Genomic DNA, 15,711 nt, shown 5'->3' on the forward strand with positions numbered 1-15,711 from the left:
TGCAAAAGTAATTTTTTCTACATAATTATTTTAATATGTTTTCACTTGATAAAACAGTAAATAAGTTGGAAAGATAAGTCATATAAATGGCTACATTTTCAAGATGTGAAGGGTGGAAATAAACAGGAACATTGCAGAGCAACAACACTCTGTTGAGTGCTTCTGAATCTTATGGTTTACCAAATCTCTAGTCAGCCATGTGGTATTAATGGAATGTACTAGTCAGAGCATTTTATTGGCATAGTGATTTTATTTATCATACTATTATCCCTTGCCTGTCTCCCTCTCCAAAGGTTACAAAAACCAAATACTCACTTTTCCAGCCTCTTGCAAATAGGGGTAGCCTTTGACCCAGTGCTAGTCAATAACATGTAAAGGCAAGTCTGCTGAAGGATTCGAGGACAGGTATCTGTCTCCATGTTGAGAGAGAAGTATCTAATTCCTATTTCTGAAGGTGGTTGCATGAGGACATGCTGGTGGTAGCTGTAGAAGCCATGCTGCAGCAAGGACAAGAAGGTAAAGGAAATTGCAGAGACACTGACACAGGGACTTAATACCATTCAGTTGCTGAAGTATTCATTCAACGGCTAGTTACTGGACACTTATTACATACCAGGGACAATACTAGTGCTGGAGATTCATATGCACAAAATGAACAATTTCCCTGCTTTCAGGGAGCTTGCATTTCAATAGGGGGCAAGACAGTTAATAATAAATTTATATCAGATAGAGTTTAGAACCATGGTAAGAAAAATAAGTAGGGTAAGGGAGCTGGAAGGTAATGGGGTGATATTTCATATAGGTTTAGAAAGGAAGGTCTAACTGTTAAAATGATATCTGAAAAACATAAAGGAAATGAGGGAGCAAGTCATGTGGATATTAGGGGGTTTGGGGGAGGAATGCCAGGAAAAAGGAACAGCATATGTAAACGCCCCAAGGGAGAACACACTCAGCATGTTCAAGGAGCAGGAGGAAGACAAGAGAGGCTAGAACTGACTGAGCAACATGGAAAAAGAAGGTGATGAGATAAGAGGTCCAGATCTTTTAGAGTCTTGGAAACTATAGTAAGAATTTTAGATTTTATTCTGAGGGACATAAGAAATCATTGGAGGTTTTTGAGCAAGGGAGCAATATGGTACTTAAATTTAAACAGAACATTTCTGGATGCTGGGTATAGAAAATGTTAAAGGAGAGTAAGGAAGAAAACAGGGAGACAAGCTACAGAAATGCTGAAAGAATAATAGTAGCACAACAAGGATGGAAGTGATAGAAGTAGAGAGAAAAGTTAGATTCTAGATATATTTTGAAGGTCAAACCACCAGGACTAGCTGATGAATTCAATGCAGGATATCATTCCAGCAAGGGTCTATCTTCAAACATCTTAATATATGATAAAAATAAACCCTGATTATTTAAGCCCCTATTAATGTTGTCCTCCCTTACTTGCAGCTGAAAGCATTCCTAATACAACTGGAAGCAAAACTATTATTTCTTCATGTGCTCTTTTTTTTCCCTATTCTTTATTGAGGAGGTGCTTGGTTTTCCTGGGCTCAGGTTTCAGGACATGCCTCTGGGTTTCTAGCCACTCCTGAGGTCTCAGGGTCCCTCCTCTCAGGGCTCCCCTAGAGGAAAGTTACTGTTGCCAGTTAGACCTATTTTTAGCACCAACACAAGGAAAATGAAACCACAAGAGGCTGGCTTATGCAAATCCAGTGGCTGGGCTTGCTGAATAGACAGCACAGAACATTCTTGAATATGCCTGGTGCATGTTCTAGGGTCTGACAAATGAACATCCTCCAGGAAAAGACCAACTGAGCATGTGGAAGACTAAATGTTACATAACTGGGAGCCACTCCGTTAACTGAATATTCATTAGATAGAGAAAGTTGAGTCGCAGCTGAAGGTGGGGTTGTTGCTCACTGTCCTGGAGTGAACCCTCGCTTCTCTGGCTGAGGTGTGCGTACTTTTCTTTGTATCTAACACTTTCAGCAAGTGGCTGCTCATTTTCTGGAGCCAGCCTGCAGTTTGTACTGAACTTTAAGTATGTTTTTCTTGCTTTTGTGTTAGACTTGATGTCTGTACTGAACTTACTTTTGTGATAAACTTGGTGTGGGCCCTGCTCAGTCGCTGGAGCTATGCCGCACTCACTCCATGGAACCTGCATTTCTTATCTATCATATTAAACTTGTTCTCACTTTCTACTGTGACTCTGGCCTTGAATTCTTTCCTGTGGTGGAGTCAAGAATCTGGTAAGAGGATGGGTGGTTTGAGGCTGACTGTCGGTCCGCCTGGACTCTTCCTCCGACATCAGTCTTATGAGTTCAACTAAATCACTAGAGTCTCGGATCATGATAAACTATTGGACAACGGTCTATCCATAAAATTTACTTAATTATTAAACTCCACTAAAAATATATTAGAATAAAAAGAAAATTGAGGCCTAGAGAGCTAAAAAGATTTGACAAAAGTCACACAGCCTATTAATAAGTATCTATAAGTACAACTCTGAGTTGAACTCAGATTATAATAATGATACAAAATGATAATACAGAATAGTCTCGGCTATTTTCCTATTTCAGTTGGAAGTGGCTGAGCCAATTTCCACATGGGTCAGCACTCTCTTCCCAGGCGCTTGTCCGGCCTTGTCTGGCATCCAGTGCGCATTTCCTGCCAAACTGTGAGTCCTGCGATGGGGAGCCCACTGTGCTCCCCAGGGGCGGGTGCTCTGTTTCATTACCTCTCAGAAAGTGAAGATAAAAGAGAAGAGGGTTGATTTTCTTACTGGGATTTTGCCATGGAGAATTGCACGGCAGAAAAGAAGAGAAACCTGGCCCGCAAAGAGGAAGATAATTTAAAGCACTTCTTTTAGGTGAAAGCAATCAGTATGAATAATGTCCTTATTATGAAGAAAGGTATGCTGTGTCAATGGCGAAACTGAGCGAGTCTGGCATACACAAAATTATTAAAAAATAGACCCCTTTGAAAGCTCTCTGCAATTTCATTACAGCAGTGCTGTCCAATAGAAATATAATGTAGACACATGTATATTTTTAAATATCCTAGTAAGCACATTAAAACTTTTAAAAACACGAGTGAAATTAAGGTAGTATATTCTATTTAACCCAATATATTCAAATATTATTTCGCATGTGGCACTAACCACATGCCAAGTGCTCAGTAGCCACATGTAGCTAATTGCTATCTTACTGGACAGTGCATCTTTAAAAGACTAAACATGAAAAAAATCTAAAGAGAAGACTTCTGTGAGGAAGTATTTTTAAGAACTCATTAATAATTTTTCCTCCGTTTCAATGTGTTTCAACCAAAACACAGACCATTTACAAATTATTAAAATCCAGAATAATATTTGTGGAATAATTCTGAGTTTGGCAATGGAAGGGAAAATGGGGATAATAACACTTATCAAGATTTATATAAGGACTAAATGAGATAATACATATGCTTTTTTAAATAGAGCACTCTGTAAATATGCCTTTAGGAATAGCATTACTTCTTTATTTTATTAGAATATTGGTCCTTGGGTACACACACATTTCAGATAGCTGTATTATTTTTTCCCCCCAATATTATTATGCTCTTTGCTTTTAAAGCCATTATACATTAGGAAACACTGACCAGGAGTACATTTAAACTGTCAGGAATAATTAATTTGATAAAAACCTGCATCTGTGCACATGGAAAATCTAGAGAATTTTTGAATATAGCTACAATGTGTGGAGAGAGGGAAATGCTAATGCCTTCAAGACTTTTCTGATTAAAAAAGGTTATTTGAGGACACTGTTCTGAGACATACAAATACATGCAAATAAATAAACATGTTTTTTCTTGGTAATGTCTGAGATTTTTGAATTTCTCTGTAATTACCTTTAACAGGAAAAACAACCTCATCCATGCCTCTGTAGAGTAGCTCCCAGCAATCTGTCAGCTTTTCACAACATAGTAACCCACTGATCACTGCCTCAGCCCTTCAGTAATACTGCAGGCCCTGTGCATGTGTGCTCACAGAACTTCACAGGTTTCCATGGATACGTGAATTTCAGTGCTAAAGCATATTTACTATTGGTTTTCTTGTCACCAAGAGTCCTGTAAACACTGGGGCTTTAATATTTTGTGCTGAAATTTAGCATTTTATAGAGGACAAGCCAGAGTTACCTTTTTCCAAATGAATTGTATGATTTTCCTTTAAGGAAAAATCCCTGATATCTTTTATATTTGTGGCTTCTTTTTAGTGATGTCCTCTCATTTATTAGACCAATAAAAGACAATAAAGACAACTATATTGTCAGTATCACTTTTAAGTGACAGATATTTATACTATTAAATGTTACAATTAATAAAACAACTTGCTCTGAATTTAAAATGGAAAGAGGGAAATAGGGAAGACAGAAATAGGAATATTATGTATATATTTAGCCACTTTTCTTCCTAAATACGGTGAAATTTAAGTGTCATTTTCAAGGATACCCTTGTGTTATATCTACCAACCAACTATAGTCTGAAGTTATTATTCTTGTATATGTTAAGCTTTTTATATATTTAAAAGATCTTTCATAGATTTATGAAGATGGGAGGGTATGTTATTATTTTTCCCATTCCATACATGTATAAGCTGAGGCTCAAAAGTTTTAAGGAACATGACTAGTGTCACACAGCCAGCAAGTGGTAGGCCTGGGATTAGAACTCAAGACTCCTGACTCACTGTCCTGGAGTTTTCCAATGTCTTTTTCCTGGTGAGAATGCAGGCAACTTCTTCTATAGAAGCTATACCCATGTGCTTCCTTCTTTGCCATAAGCTGATAGACTTTGGTGTCTCTGACCTGGGCTCCATTAAATCATTCTTTTTTCCATCCATCTCCTTGACTGCCCCAGAGACTTGGCTCAGCCTAATTTACCTAGCTGAGTCATTTCAAATGAACATAACCATTGGGAAGCCATAGTCACAGAGACATCACCTAGCCTGGATGTGTACTACATAAGGAATCTGTAAGGAAACAGATTTCTAGTTCTGATCATATTGACCAAGGATGTGGAAAGTAGACTGAATGAGAGACTTGAATAATTTGTACAAAATATCTAATCTGAGCAGACATGTGTCCTGGATATTGATATCAAGAAAAAAGTTTTCACTTTAACAGCATGGATTTGGGGGCAGAGTTGAAACTTTTTTTTTTTTTTTTTTAAAAAAGATGACCGGTAAGGGAATCTCAACTCTTAACTTGGTGTTGTCAGCACCACGCTCTCCCAAGTGAGCTACGGGCTGGCCCTAGGGTTTGAATGACTGTCTCAACTCTTACAATACTCACGTAGCCAATAATTTTCTGTATTATCACAGCAAATATCTCTGGTAAGGCCACGAGGTCTTCACAAAGACCGTTTTTGCAGTATGTCTCCATCTAGTATTTGTGTAGGTCTTTTATTTTTGTGATTTTTTTTAATCTAAAAGGAAGGTTTTGCTTTTGCTTTCTAGTAGAAGAGGGATTCTGGATAGAGGAAGACCTCCTGACTAAAAGGCCTGACCTCGGTTCCACCCAGGACAGCCGGAGCGCAGAGCTCCGAGTCTCAGGCCTCACAGCAACTGCCAGGAGCAGTGCAGCCATCGGTTAGTTGTGAGGACCAAATGAGACAAAAGATATGAAACTGCTTTGCTAGTTGTAAAATATTCACAAAAAAATAGGATTGTTTCTAGGCCTCTAATATCACATAATGCCAATTGGTCTTAGTCTCCATATGTTAAAAGGCAAATAATGACTTGTTATCTCATAGGGCTTTTGCTGGAATGTGGAGTTTATTTGTTTAACAACAAACATGACTAAATCATCCGCATTATGGTTATTTCAATATGTTTCAACCCTTACAGCCCCACTGGGCAGCAGCTGAGAGTGCCATCACCTGGGGCTTCACTTAATCTAATAGCCAAAGTAACAGGACCTGGTTATTTGGTTGTAATCTAAGATCTGCTCCAATCATATACTGTGCACAGCCCTTGAGATCCTAGGATTACAGCTCTAGATTCAGACAAACTTTGCCCCTTACTTCCTGAGGCTAATTCCTCATTTTTCTGAATGGACATTTTGATGCTGTGCTGATTATCCACGGAGTACCACTGAGTGATCCACTATCCAAACTATAGAAATGAGGGGAGAACTCCAGGTTCTCCTGAATTACAAAGGTTTCTATGTCTCCTATAAATTCCATTCAAGCATCAAACTGAATTTGCCCTTAACCAAATACATTTTGTCTATATGTATACCTGGCAGGGCTCTAGAAGTAAAACTATGAGATTTATTTTATTTTAATTCTATTATGAAGCATTTAATCACAAATACCCCCAAAATGAAAAGCTAATTTATCATCTTGCCCCGACTGAGCAACTCTCCTCCGTTCACATTCGTGAATCCATAATGCAGGGAGGAGACTGGATGATTAAGTGTCTGATTAGAGAAAACAGATTAACCTGGCAAACATAATAAATTTAGCTCATAAGCAGGATGGCTTTATAAATGCTCTCAATAACTCTCCTGTATAAAATCATGAACCACTTCCTTCAGTGATGACTCAATTGAAATTGTTGAGGAACATAAAGCAAATAAATACATGCCTATGGCTTTCTCTTTGAGACATTAAAAGGGTATTGAAAGGCATATCTGACTCAGTTCATAACTCTAAATACATATTAAATAGGAAACATGTAAGAAAAATAGTAACTCATAAAAAAACAAAGCTATAACTTCTCGAATGTTCTAGTTTCCACTCTGCCAATAATTATATCTAGATTCCAAATGCTTCAATAGCTTTCTGTGTACTCTGTTTCCAAAGGTGCCAAAGCCAGATCTGAAATTTCAGATGGTGCAGATTCACCCTTAACCTTCATAACACAAACTTATTCCTTTATAAAAACAGCTGTATACTTAGGTAATTCTCATTCCACACACATAAAATTAGGGAGCTATTTTAGCCTTTGAATCAGTGGAAAAAAATCCTTTTAGCTGAGATTCTGTTTACATCAAAGTAAAAATCTAGGTTATGACTAGTTTGAAGGAAAGTCCTGCGCAGTCTCAAAAAGTTCACTGAAACAGTCTGCCAAGCCTTCCTTACTGGCCTCTTTTTTAGCAGTGAGAAAGAGGATACTCTCTGTGCCACAGGTCTATTTTTAAACTCACATGGTTGTGTTCTTGGAGGCTTCATCGGCCAACCTGGCCTAAGAGGTTAGTTAGGCCCTGCTATGTCACAGTGCCCAAGATACTGTGCCGGCTGAATACGGGGCCTGCCCTGCTTGTCTATCTAGAACCAGACAGGGCAGGGCAGGAGGCGCGGGAATGGGCTGCCTGAGTGAGTCTTGCGGGAATGGGCTGCCTGAGTGAGTCTTGTCTTTCATGAAGGCCCCATGTCATCCCGAGCCAGGTAAAAACCCAGTATCTGCAGGTCTTAGGGCTGGCGTATCCTTCCTTTCTCCCTTTCTTTCCTCTCCCCGCTCTGAAGTTGATCTTGGGCTAAGGGGTGGTGAGAGGGAAGGGAAGTGTCCAGTGGTCACTGCGTCCTCAAAGCCTGTGTGTGTGTGTGTGTGTGTGTGTGTGTGTGTGTGTGTGTGTGACCGTGTGTGTGTGTGTGTGTGACCGAGACGCTTTTTGGGGATGCAGCGTCCGGGATCCCCTCGGTCCTAAAGGCATGTGTGTAGAGCTAGAAGAGGGCGTGCTTCCAAAGCGGGTATAGAGTGTGTTTATGATGAGTTTTCCCGAACAGTTATTCCAGGCTCAACAAGATAATCTTTATAACCGCAGAGCCCCGCACAGCAGCCGGTAGCATCAGAGTGTTGCAGGAGTGTCCGAGTGGCTGGGAGGGGTGTGAAGGTTCGGTGCCGCGCTGGGGCTGCGCTCCGACCTCTGGCTTGGCGTGTCTGTGCGGGCCTGCAGCGGGCAGTGCTGTGTCGGTGCTCCTTGGGGGTGAGGCGGCAGTGCGTCCCCCTGGAGGGGACCAAGCCGAGACTGGTGGGCTACGCTGAACCCCGGGCGGCTCTGGCGGCCGAGCCCTACCCCCGGGGCGGAGCGAACGGCTCGCAGAGGGCGGAGCGTGCGCGTTGGAGCCGCTGCGCGCGGGGGTCTCGGAGCTGCAAGGGGCGCAGCGACGGTCTCCGCGCGCCGGCGCTGGGGCTGGCGTTGGCGCTGGAGGGCGGACCCGAGTGCTGGTCGCTTGCTGGCGCCGTGACGTCTCCTTGGTGCCTGTGGAGGGGCCCTGCGGCCGCTCGCGAGAGAAGCAGCAGCTGCGAGGCCAGGGAGACCCCAGGACTCCCGCAGCTGCCACCAGGTGCGGGAAGACGGCCCGGGCTTAAGAATGAGGGGTGCTGGGCGAAGAGGGAGGCCCTCTAGGCGCCCAGGCAGCCATGTTTTAACCAACTGTCAAACGGAAAAGTTGGAAGGGTTGGAGAGCGTCGGATCTAATTCCACCTCCTCTTTTTCACAAATGGGGGTCCTGAGTCCACAGGGGAAGACAGACCTGCTTCCCCACGCCACACAGCTATTAAATGGCAGAACTGGGACTAGAAACCCAGTCTCCTTGTCAAGACTCTTAAAACCTACTGTCTGCACTGAAGTGTGTGTGAGTAAATAATACAAGTAATTATCATTACACTAGATTTTGGAAATATGGATGGTGATATTACTTGGGCATTCAGGGCTATTAATATGACTGGTGCTAGAAAAACTCAGCTACTCGTGCCTCCTGGGTTTCTGATTCCTTCATTCATTAAACATTTGTCTGGTAGTTATTTGTGCCAGACACTTTGCTGGAAACCGAAGGTATAGAGATAAACAAGAACCAGCCCTCCATATTTAGCAGAAGAGAAAATTCCCCAGACAGCAGTAACTGATGCAGGTGTAGGACGTGGGATGGGTCTTTGGTTACAATATGCTGTGGAAACTCAGAAGGAGACGTCATTTCTGGCTGACTGCAGGAAGACCTAGGGGAGGAGGTGGCATCTGGCCTGGATCTTTAGGAGTGGGATGTTTTGGGACATTTGGAAATGGGCATTTCAGGTAAAAGATTCCATGTTAGCAAAAAAATCACTAGGTGAGTGTGAAAAATAATGAATAGTTTGGTTTGCCTAGAATATAAAGATAAATACAGAGGCCAAAATTATAGAGGGGGCAAGATGGGGAATCAGTAGTGGGCAGCCTTGGAAGCATTCTAAGCAGAGAGCATGACTGTGTGTGGCTGAGGATGGTTAACACGGCCTGGGAATGGAACCCTCAGCTGTGGAGTTGGAGTGCTGGACCAAGGATCCTTGCAGCCCTGGCGGTCTCTGAAATTAGCCAGTCTGGGGGCACAGGGCTTCATAGAATCATCTCAGTATAGCAGGATAATGGATGAAAAATGCAGCTGGAATAGGAAAGGGCCCAAATGGAACTGGGAGGCTGTTGGACTAGGGTAGCCTGTGATCACCTGTGATTGTATTTCAGACTTCCAGTAGCATTCTTGGGAGTAGTTGGTGAAAAAGTGCTTTTAGTATTCCTGGAACACAGCTGGACTCTCGGACATGAGCAGCAGTTAATCAGCCTGTCTCTATCTGTGCAGGGAGCATTTATTTCTTTTGATGCATCCCCTGGGCCCAACATGGAGCTATAAACAGAGCAGCCTTTTTTGGCAGTTGAGATGGGAAATTTCTTGCACAAAGAATACAGACTTACCTTCATAACACTTTTATAAACTATTCACACAGTTCTGTGCAGGGCAACTGTTAAAACGAAGAATTTTTATCTTAAACGTGACACACACATATTGTAGTAGAGGAATTTGTAAATGTATCTTTAATTGGTTTTGTGTTATGTCATACTTGTGAAGCACTACCTTACATACTTGTGCATGAATGAAATTGGTAGATGTGGCCCAAGTAAATCAGATTACCCATGCAAACAGGTTATAGCCATTTGCCTAAGGGCACCTCAAAGATGCTTCTAGCCTCCCCTTGATACTTCCCTCACAGGAGAGAAGCAAGGGTTTCCAGCAAGGCTCCACTTCCCATCTCACAGGTTCTGCGTATGAATGTTAAAAAACCTCTTACTAGCAATTCCTTTGGTTAATGATGTTAGTCAATGGTATAAAGAAGGAACATGAAGCCTGAAGTAAGAAGAGAGACCTGAAATTGGATTCTCATTTTGTTACTTACTACCTGTGTGGCTTTAGTTCTGGCCCTTAACTCATCTGAGTCTCAGCTTCCCCATTTGTCAAATGGTGATCAAAATAATCAGCTCTCAGTTGTCAACGCGTCCATCAGAACCTTCCATGACCACTAGAAACCCTCATGTTGCCCTTTTACAGTCACAACCACTTTCCTTTCACAACTTTTTTAACCCCTGGCAACCATTATCTGTTGTCTATTTTTATAATTTGGGCACTTCAAGAATGTCATACAAATGGAATCATATAGAGTATGTGACCTTTTGGCATTTTTTTTTCCATGAGCATAATTCTCTGGAGATTCATTCAGATTGTTGTACATATCAATATTTTGTTTCTTATTATTCCTTAGTTAACATTATATGGTATGCCTGCAGCATTGTTTTTTTTTTTTTTTTAACCACTCACCTATTGAATGTCATCTGGGTTGTTTCCAGTGTGGAGCTATTATGAACAAAGCTGCTGTAAACATTTCTGTACAGGTTTTTGGGTAGACATAGTCTCCATTGTCTTCATTCTTTGAGATAAGTGCTTGGGAGTGCAATTGCGGGATTGTATCATAGTTATAAGTTAAAATTTTTTATGGGCCGGCCCGTGGCTCCCTCGGGAGAGTGCGGTGCTGATAACACCAAGGCCATGGGTTCAGATCCCATATAGGGATGGCTGCTGTAAACATTTCTGTACAGGTTTTTGGGTAGACACAGTCTCCATTGTCTTCATTCTTTGAGATAAGTGCTTGGGAGGGCAATTGCGGGATTGTATCATAGTTATAAGTTAAAATTTTTTATGGGCCGGCCCGTGGCTCCCTCGGGAGAGTGCGGTGCTGATAACACCAAGGCCATGGGTTCAGATCCCATATAGGGATGGCGGGTTCGCTCACTGGGTGAGTGTGGTGCTGACAACACCAAGTCAAGGGTTAAGATCCCCTTACCGGTCATCTTTTTAAATAAATAAATAAATAAATAAATAAAATTTTTTAAGAAATTGCCAAACTGCTTCTAGAGTGGGTGTACCATTTTACATTCCCACCAGCAGTGAGAATATGTGATCCAGTTACTCTGCATTCTTGTCAGCATTTGTTGTTGTCATTATTTTTTATTTTAGCTATTCCTGATAGGTGTGCTATCTCATTGGGATTTTAATTTACATTTTCCTAATGGCTGATGATGGTGGACATGGCTTACTTGACATCTGTGTGTCTTCTTTGGTGAAATGTTTCTTCATGTCTTTTGCCCACATTCTAATTGTATTGTTTGCATTTTTACTGTTGAGTTTTGAGAGTTCTTTATATGTTCTAGATATTAGGCCTTATTCAGATATGTGGTTAGCAAATATTTTCTCCCACTTTGTGGGAGTGCAAACATTTTTAATTTTGAGGACATCCAATTTACCAATTTTTCCTTTCATAGATCATACTTTCGTTATCAATTCTAAGAATTCTGTCTACCCGAAATCCTGAGGATTTTCTCCTGTGTTTTTCTCCTATATTTTATAGTTGTATATTTTATATTTAAGTTCATGATCCATTTTGAAATAATTTTTGTCTAAGGAATGAGATTTAGGTCGAGGTTCTTTTTTGAATTTTATAAATGTTCAATTGCTCCAGCACCAATTGTTGGAAGTCTTTTGTTAAATAGCATATGAACTTGGCCAGTCAAATTACCTCCCTGGTTCTATTTCCTTTATCTTAAAAGTGATTGGACTAGGACTAGATAGGTGTTACTCAAGCTGCATTATGAGGAATTCTGAGGTCCCAGGGCACCTCAGTAGCAGCAGTAACCGGGGCAAGACTTATTCATCTTTATAAATATGATAGGCTTTATTAAGTCAATTAATTTATACTTCATAAATCAATTTACAAAATATATGTCAGAAATTGAAAGTACGTTAAATATATTACAATTTTGCAGTGAAATCATCCATCTCACAGAATTGTCATGGCTGTGAAGAGAGGATCAGGAACTAAAATTGCACATAAGCCATGAACCAATCTCAACCTTTACAAGTGGCTGCCTCTCTCTTACCATCCACCTGTCTAGCTTTTGCCAGTTCACAAAGTACTTGCAACAGCTTGTAACTAATTCACAAAGGGTGACTTGCAGAAGGTTTTGAGCTAAACAAATCAGCCCTGCATTCTTATGCCTATCTTCAAAATAAGAAAACTGAGACTCAGTCTGAGTGACCCCCCCAAAGTTACAGAAGTAGCAAGTGACAAGAAGAAGACTGGGAGAAGAGCTCATGTCATTAACACCTAGTCCAGTTATTTTCCCTCTATATTTTATGATATAAGGATTTCAGTGGGTATTTTCCAAAAGTTGGCATTTTCTACCATAGCTTTTTTTTTTTCTGTAAATGGGATAATAACATAATAAGCTAAAATAGTTGTGAGATTTTTTTTTCAGTCAAGTAGAGTTAATTGAGATAGTGCATTTGAAAAAGAAAAAAAAAAAGTTACACTACATATTGCTCCCTGTTCAAATGGTTGTTATTATTGTAAGCTTGGCTAGGTCTCAGAATTCTAGTAGGCAGCTGTCTGTGCTTACTGATTCCTATTCATGGCAACTGTGTTTGTTTATATCGTAGTGTATTATCTATTTTTCCTTTTAGTACCCACGTGGCCAAATTGTGAACTGCCATATTAATATGACTTAAACATATTTGAGAGGGTGGTTAGACTTAATGGTTTCCATAAAGTTGTTTTAATGGTTATTTTCCAACAGATGGGCAGCTTACATTTGGCCACGTTTCTGTGACAGTGTGATGACTGAAGTTTTCAACAGATGGCATACAAATACTTGGGAAAACGCCCTTCCAATATTAATTGTTGTAAAAAAGACTTTTACAGTGCCAGAAAAATGATAGTCTGTATTCCCAAGTCCTTAGCCTCTACTATTATAATTATAATTCAGATGATTTAGAAGTTTCCATTTATGGCACTTGGATTTATTTTGTAAAAGAGTGTCTATATCTGCATTAGAGTGAGATTATGAGGAACACCCTTTGGTCAGTTAGAGATTCAACATGGATATAGCATTAAATCTGCCTTTGATTACTGATAGACGTACATAACTTTGTCTTGCTGAGTCATTCTACTTCTATGCCATGCATCAAAAATATAACCTTCTGGGCCGGCCCAGTGGCGCACTGCTACAGTGCGCCGCTTGGGAGCGCGGTGGCGCTCCCGCCGAGGGTTCGGATCCCACATACAGACCAGTTCCCGCTCACTGGCTGAGCAAGGGGCGGGCACAGTCCCGGTCCGGTACGGGCGTGACACTGAGGGTGGCGGTCCATTGCTGGACACGAAAAAAGACAAAAAGGAAAAAAAAAAAAAGAAAATATAACCTTCTGTAAAAATTAACTGTCAGAGATGTATATGTTCTTTCTGAAAAGTATTGACTTAAAAAAAAAAAAAAAAAACTCACCAAACAGAATTTTCAGAAATACTCATCGATATGATGAACCCTCCAGCCTTCCAAGTTGTCCTGCTTCTACTGTTGACCACCTTGCACTGTCTCTGGATTCAGTAAGTTAGGAATCAGACAGAGAGTAGGGCAGTTAGGGGAGTGGCGGGAATCTGCAGTGACATTTGTGATTGTTACAATGACAAAGGGTATTTACTGATATTTAGTGGGCAGAAGCCAGAGTACCTAGAAGTGTTACAATATGCAGCATAGTTCTGAACAAGGAAGAAATGTCCCATATCTTACATTATACCTGAGTATCTGGCTGGACGTGCATCTCAGCCTGGAACCTATCTCTGATTAAATTAAATGACAGAGGAAGTTTTGCAATGCAAGGTATTTTTTTTTTGCAGAGTTTTAGTAGTCACAGAATATTAGTATTCACCTCTGCTCCTTGATTTTACTACAGTGCTGTATAAAAGGTTGTGAGACTCCTTATCTGATGCTTTTAAATCCTGCCTTTTTCATGCTAAGTGCGTGCAAGCATATAGACACTTTATTATATCATTTAGTGTAGTCACGGACTGAGCATTTATATAGTAAAACATATATATTATAAACTTACTTTCCTTTTACTTCTTTCTATTTCAAACAGGGAATATTTTAATATTTAATATTTTTGAAATTTCGTGTATAGGTAAGTTATAATATCCATGAATTTCTGGATTTAAAGAGAGAATTATAAAATGCTCGTGATAATAAAGGGGCCCTAAAATTGATCAGGATGAGAAGAATCACGATAGAAAATTAAGCAATAGAAGACAAATTCTTTCTCCATTTGTCTACTGTGCACACATAATTCAATGTTGGAATCATTCAAAGAGAAGAATGGTCACGTGTGTCTAAGTCTTTAATAAGGAATGCAGTCTCAATAAATTCTGTATCCCTCTGCTTCTATGGAAGATAAGCTGATTCTCTTTGGGCAAATTGTATCAACTAAATCCTCTTTGGGTCTGTCATTGCAGATGGCATTTAATAATCACTTCAGTTTGGACTACCCTGGAAACCCCTACCCAGGGGACTTGATTGAAGTGTTCCGTCCTGGCTATCAGCACTGGGCGCTGTACTTGGGTGATGGTTATGTTATCAACATAGCGCCTATAGGTAAGGTTTGTTTCCAGCAGTTCATGGGAGCATTTTAGTCTTGTTATAAGAAGAAATCATGAATGAAATCATAAAACAAAACAAAACAGAAATAAAGTGTAGAAAGTAGATAAATCCAGCTAATGTATTTCATTCAATTCACACACATACACACACACACACACACATACACACACACACTCTCACACACAGACACTCTCACACACACACACAAAAACAAACAAACAACAACATCAACAACAACAACAACAACAAAAACCAGGGGGGGGGGGGGGATATAACAACCACAACTTTTTTTTTGAAGTTCTTACAACAAGAAAATGGAGGAGACACACCTGGGTGGGAGGGGGGAGAGGGAGGAGGGAGGGAGGTTTCGGTGATGGGACACAATAACTAACTACATTGTATATTGACAAAAAAAAAAAAAAAAAAATCCAGCTAATGTAAGTTTAGAGAAGGATATTCTAAGACCAAAGTGGCATTGAGGAATCACAAAGGCCAATTAACATTAAATTTTAAAACCTCTGGATTAAAAAAAAAAAATCACTGTTAAAAAGTAAATAACCAGCTGGGGGAAATATTTGCCACAAACATGAACAGCTCCAGTGACTTTATATATCACACAAATAGATTATTTCAACTCATTCAAAACCTATTTATAGATTACCTAGTATGTGCTGAATGTCATTCTAGGTGCTGGGATTACACAGACAACTCCCTGCGTGGTGGAACTTACATTTTAGTAGGGGGAGACAGAGAGCGCATAAATAAATTACAGAAATAAATGTTAGAATGGAGATAAGTGATATGGAAAAAATAATCGAGGTGAGATTAAAAGTGTTGAGTGTGTTGGGCCGGCCCAGTGGCGCACTGGATAGTGCGCCGCTTGGGAAGCGCAGTGGCGCTCCTGCCGAGGGTTCGGATCCCACATACAGACCGGCTCCCGCTCACTGGC

General features: G+C 40.5%; 2 protein-coding genes across 2 annotated transcripts in view; both read left to right on the top strand.

The window, feature by feature from the left end:
* Window positions 1-470: 470 nt before the first annotated feature.
* HRASLS (HRAS-like suppressor) lies at window positions 471-8,384 on the top strand. Its single transcript, XM_008584524.1, is given in 6 exon segments — window positions 471-516; window positions 5,489-5,620; window positions 6,838-6,923; window positions 7,800-8,173; window positions 8,226-8,287; window positions 8,290-8,384. Coding segments are annotated over 6 exon segments (795 nt in total).
* LOC103600288 (phospholipid-metabolizing enzyme A-C1) overlaps window positions 8,251-15,711 on the top strand; it is a 20,127-nt gene continuing 12,666 nt past the window's right edge. The window contains exons 1-2 of the mRNA XM_008584523.1: window positions 8,251-8,322; window positions 14,618-14,756. Coding sequence (XP_008582745.1) covers window positions 14,618-14,756 — 139 coding nt within the window. The 5' untranslated portion in view covers window positions 8,251-8,322. The remainder of the gene's footprint in view (window positions 8,323-14,617; window positions 14,757-15,711) is intronic.

The sequence above is a fragment of the Galeopterus variegatus genome, unplaced genomic scaffold (genome assembly GCF_000696425.1).
Source record: "Galeopterus variegatus unplaced genomic scaffold, G_variegatus-3.0.2 Scaffold3298, whole genome shotgun sequence".
Lineage (NCBI taxonomy): Eukaryota > Metazoa > Chordata > Mammalia > Dermoptera > Cynocephalidae > Galeopterus > Galeopterus variegatus.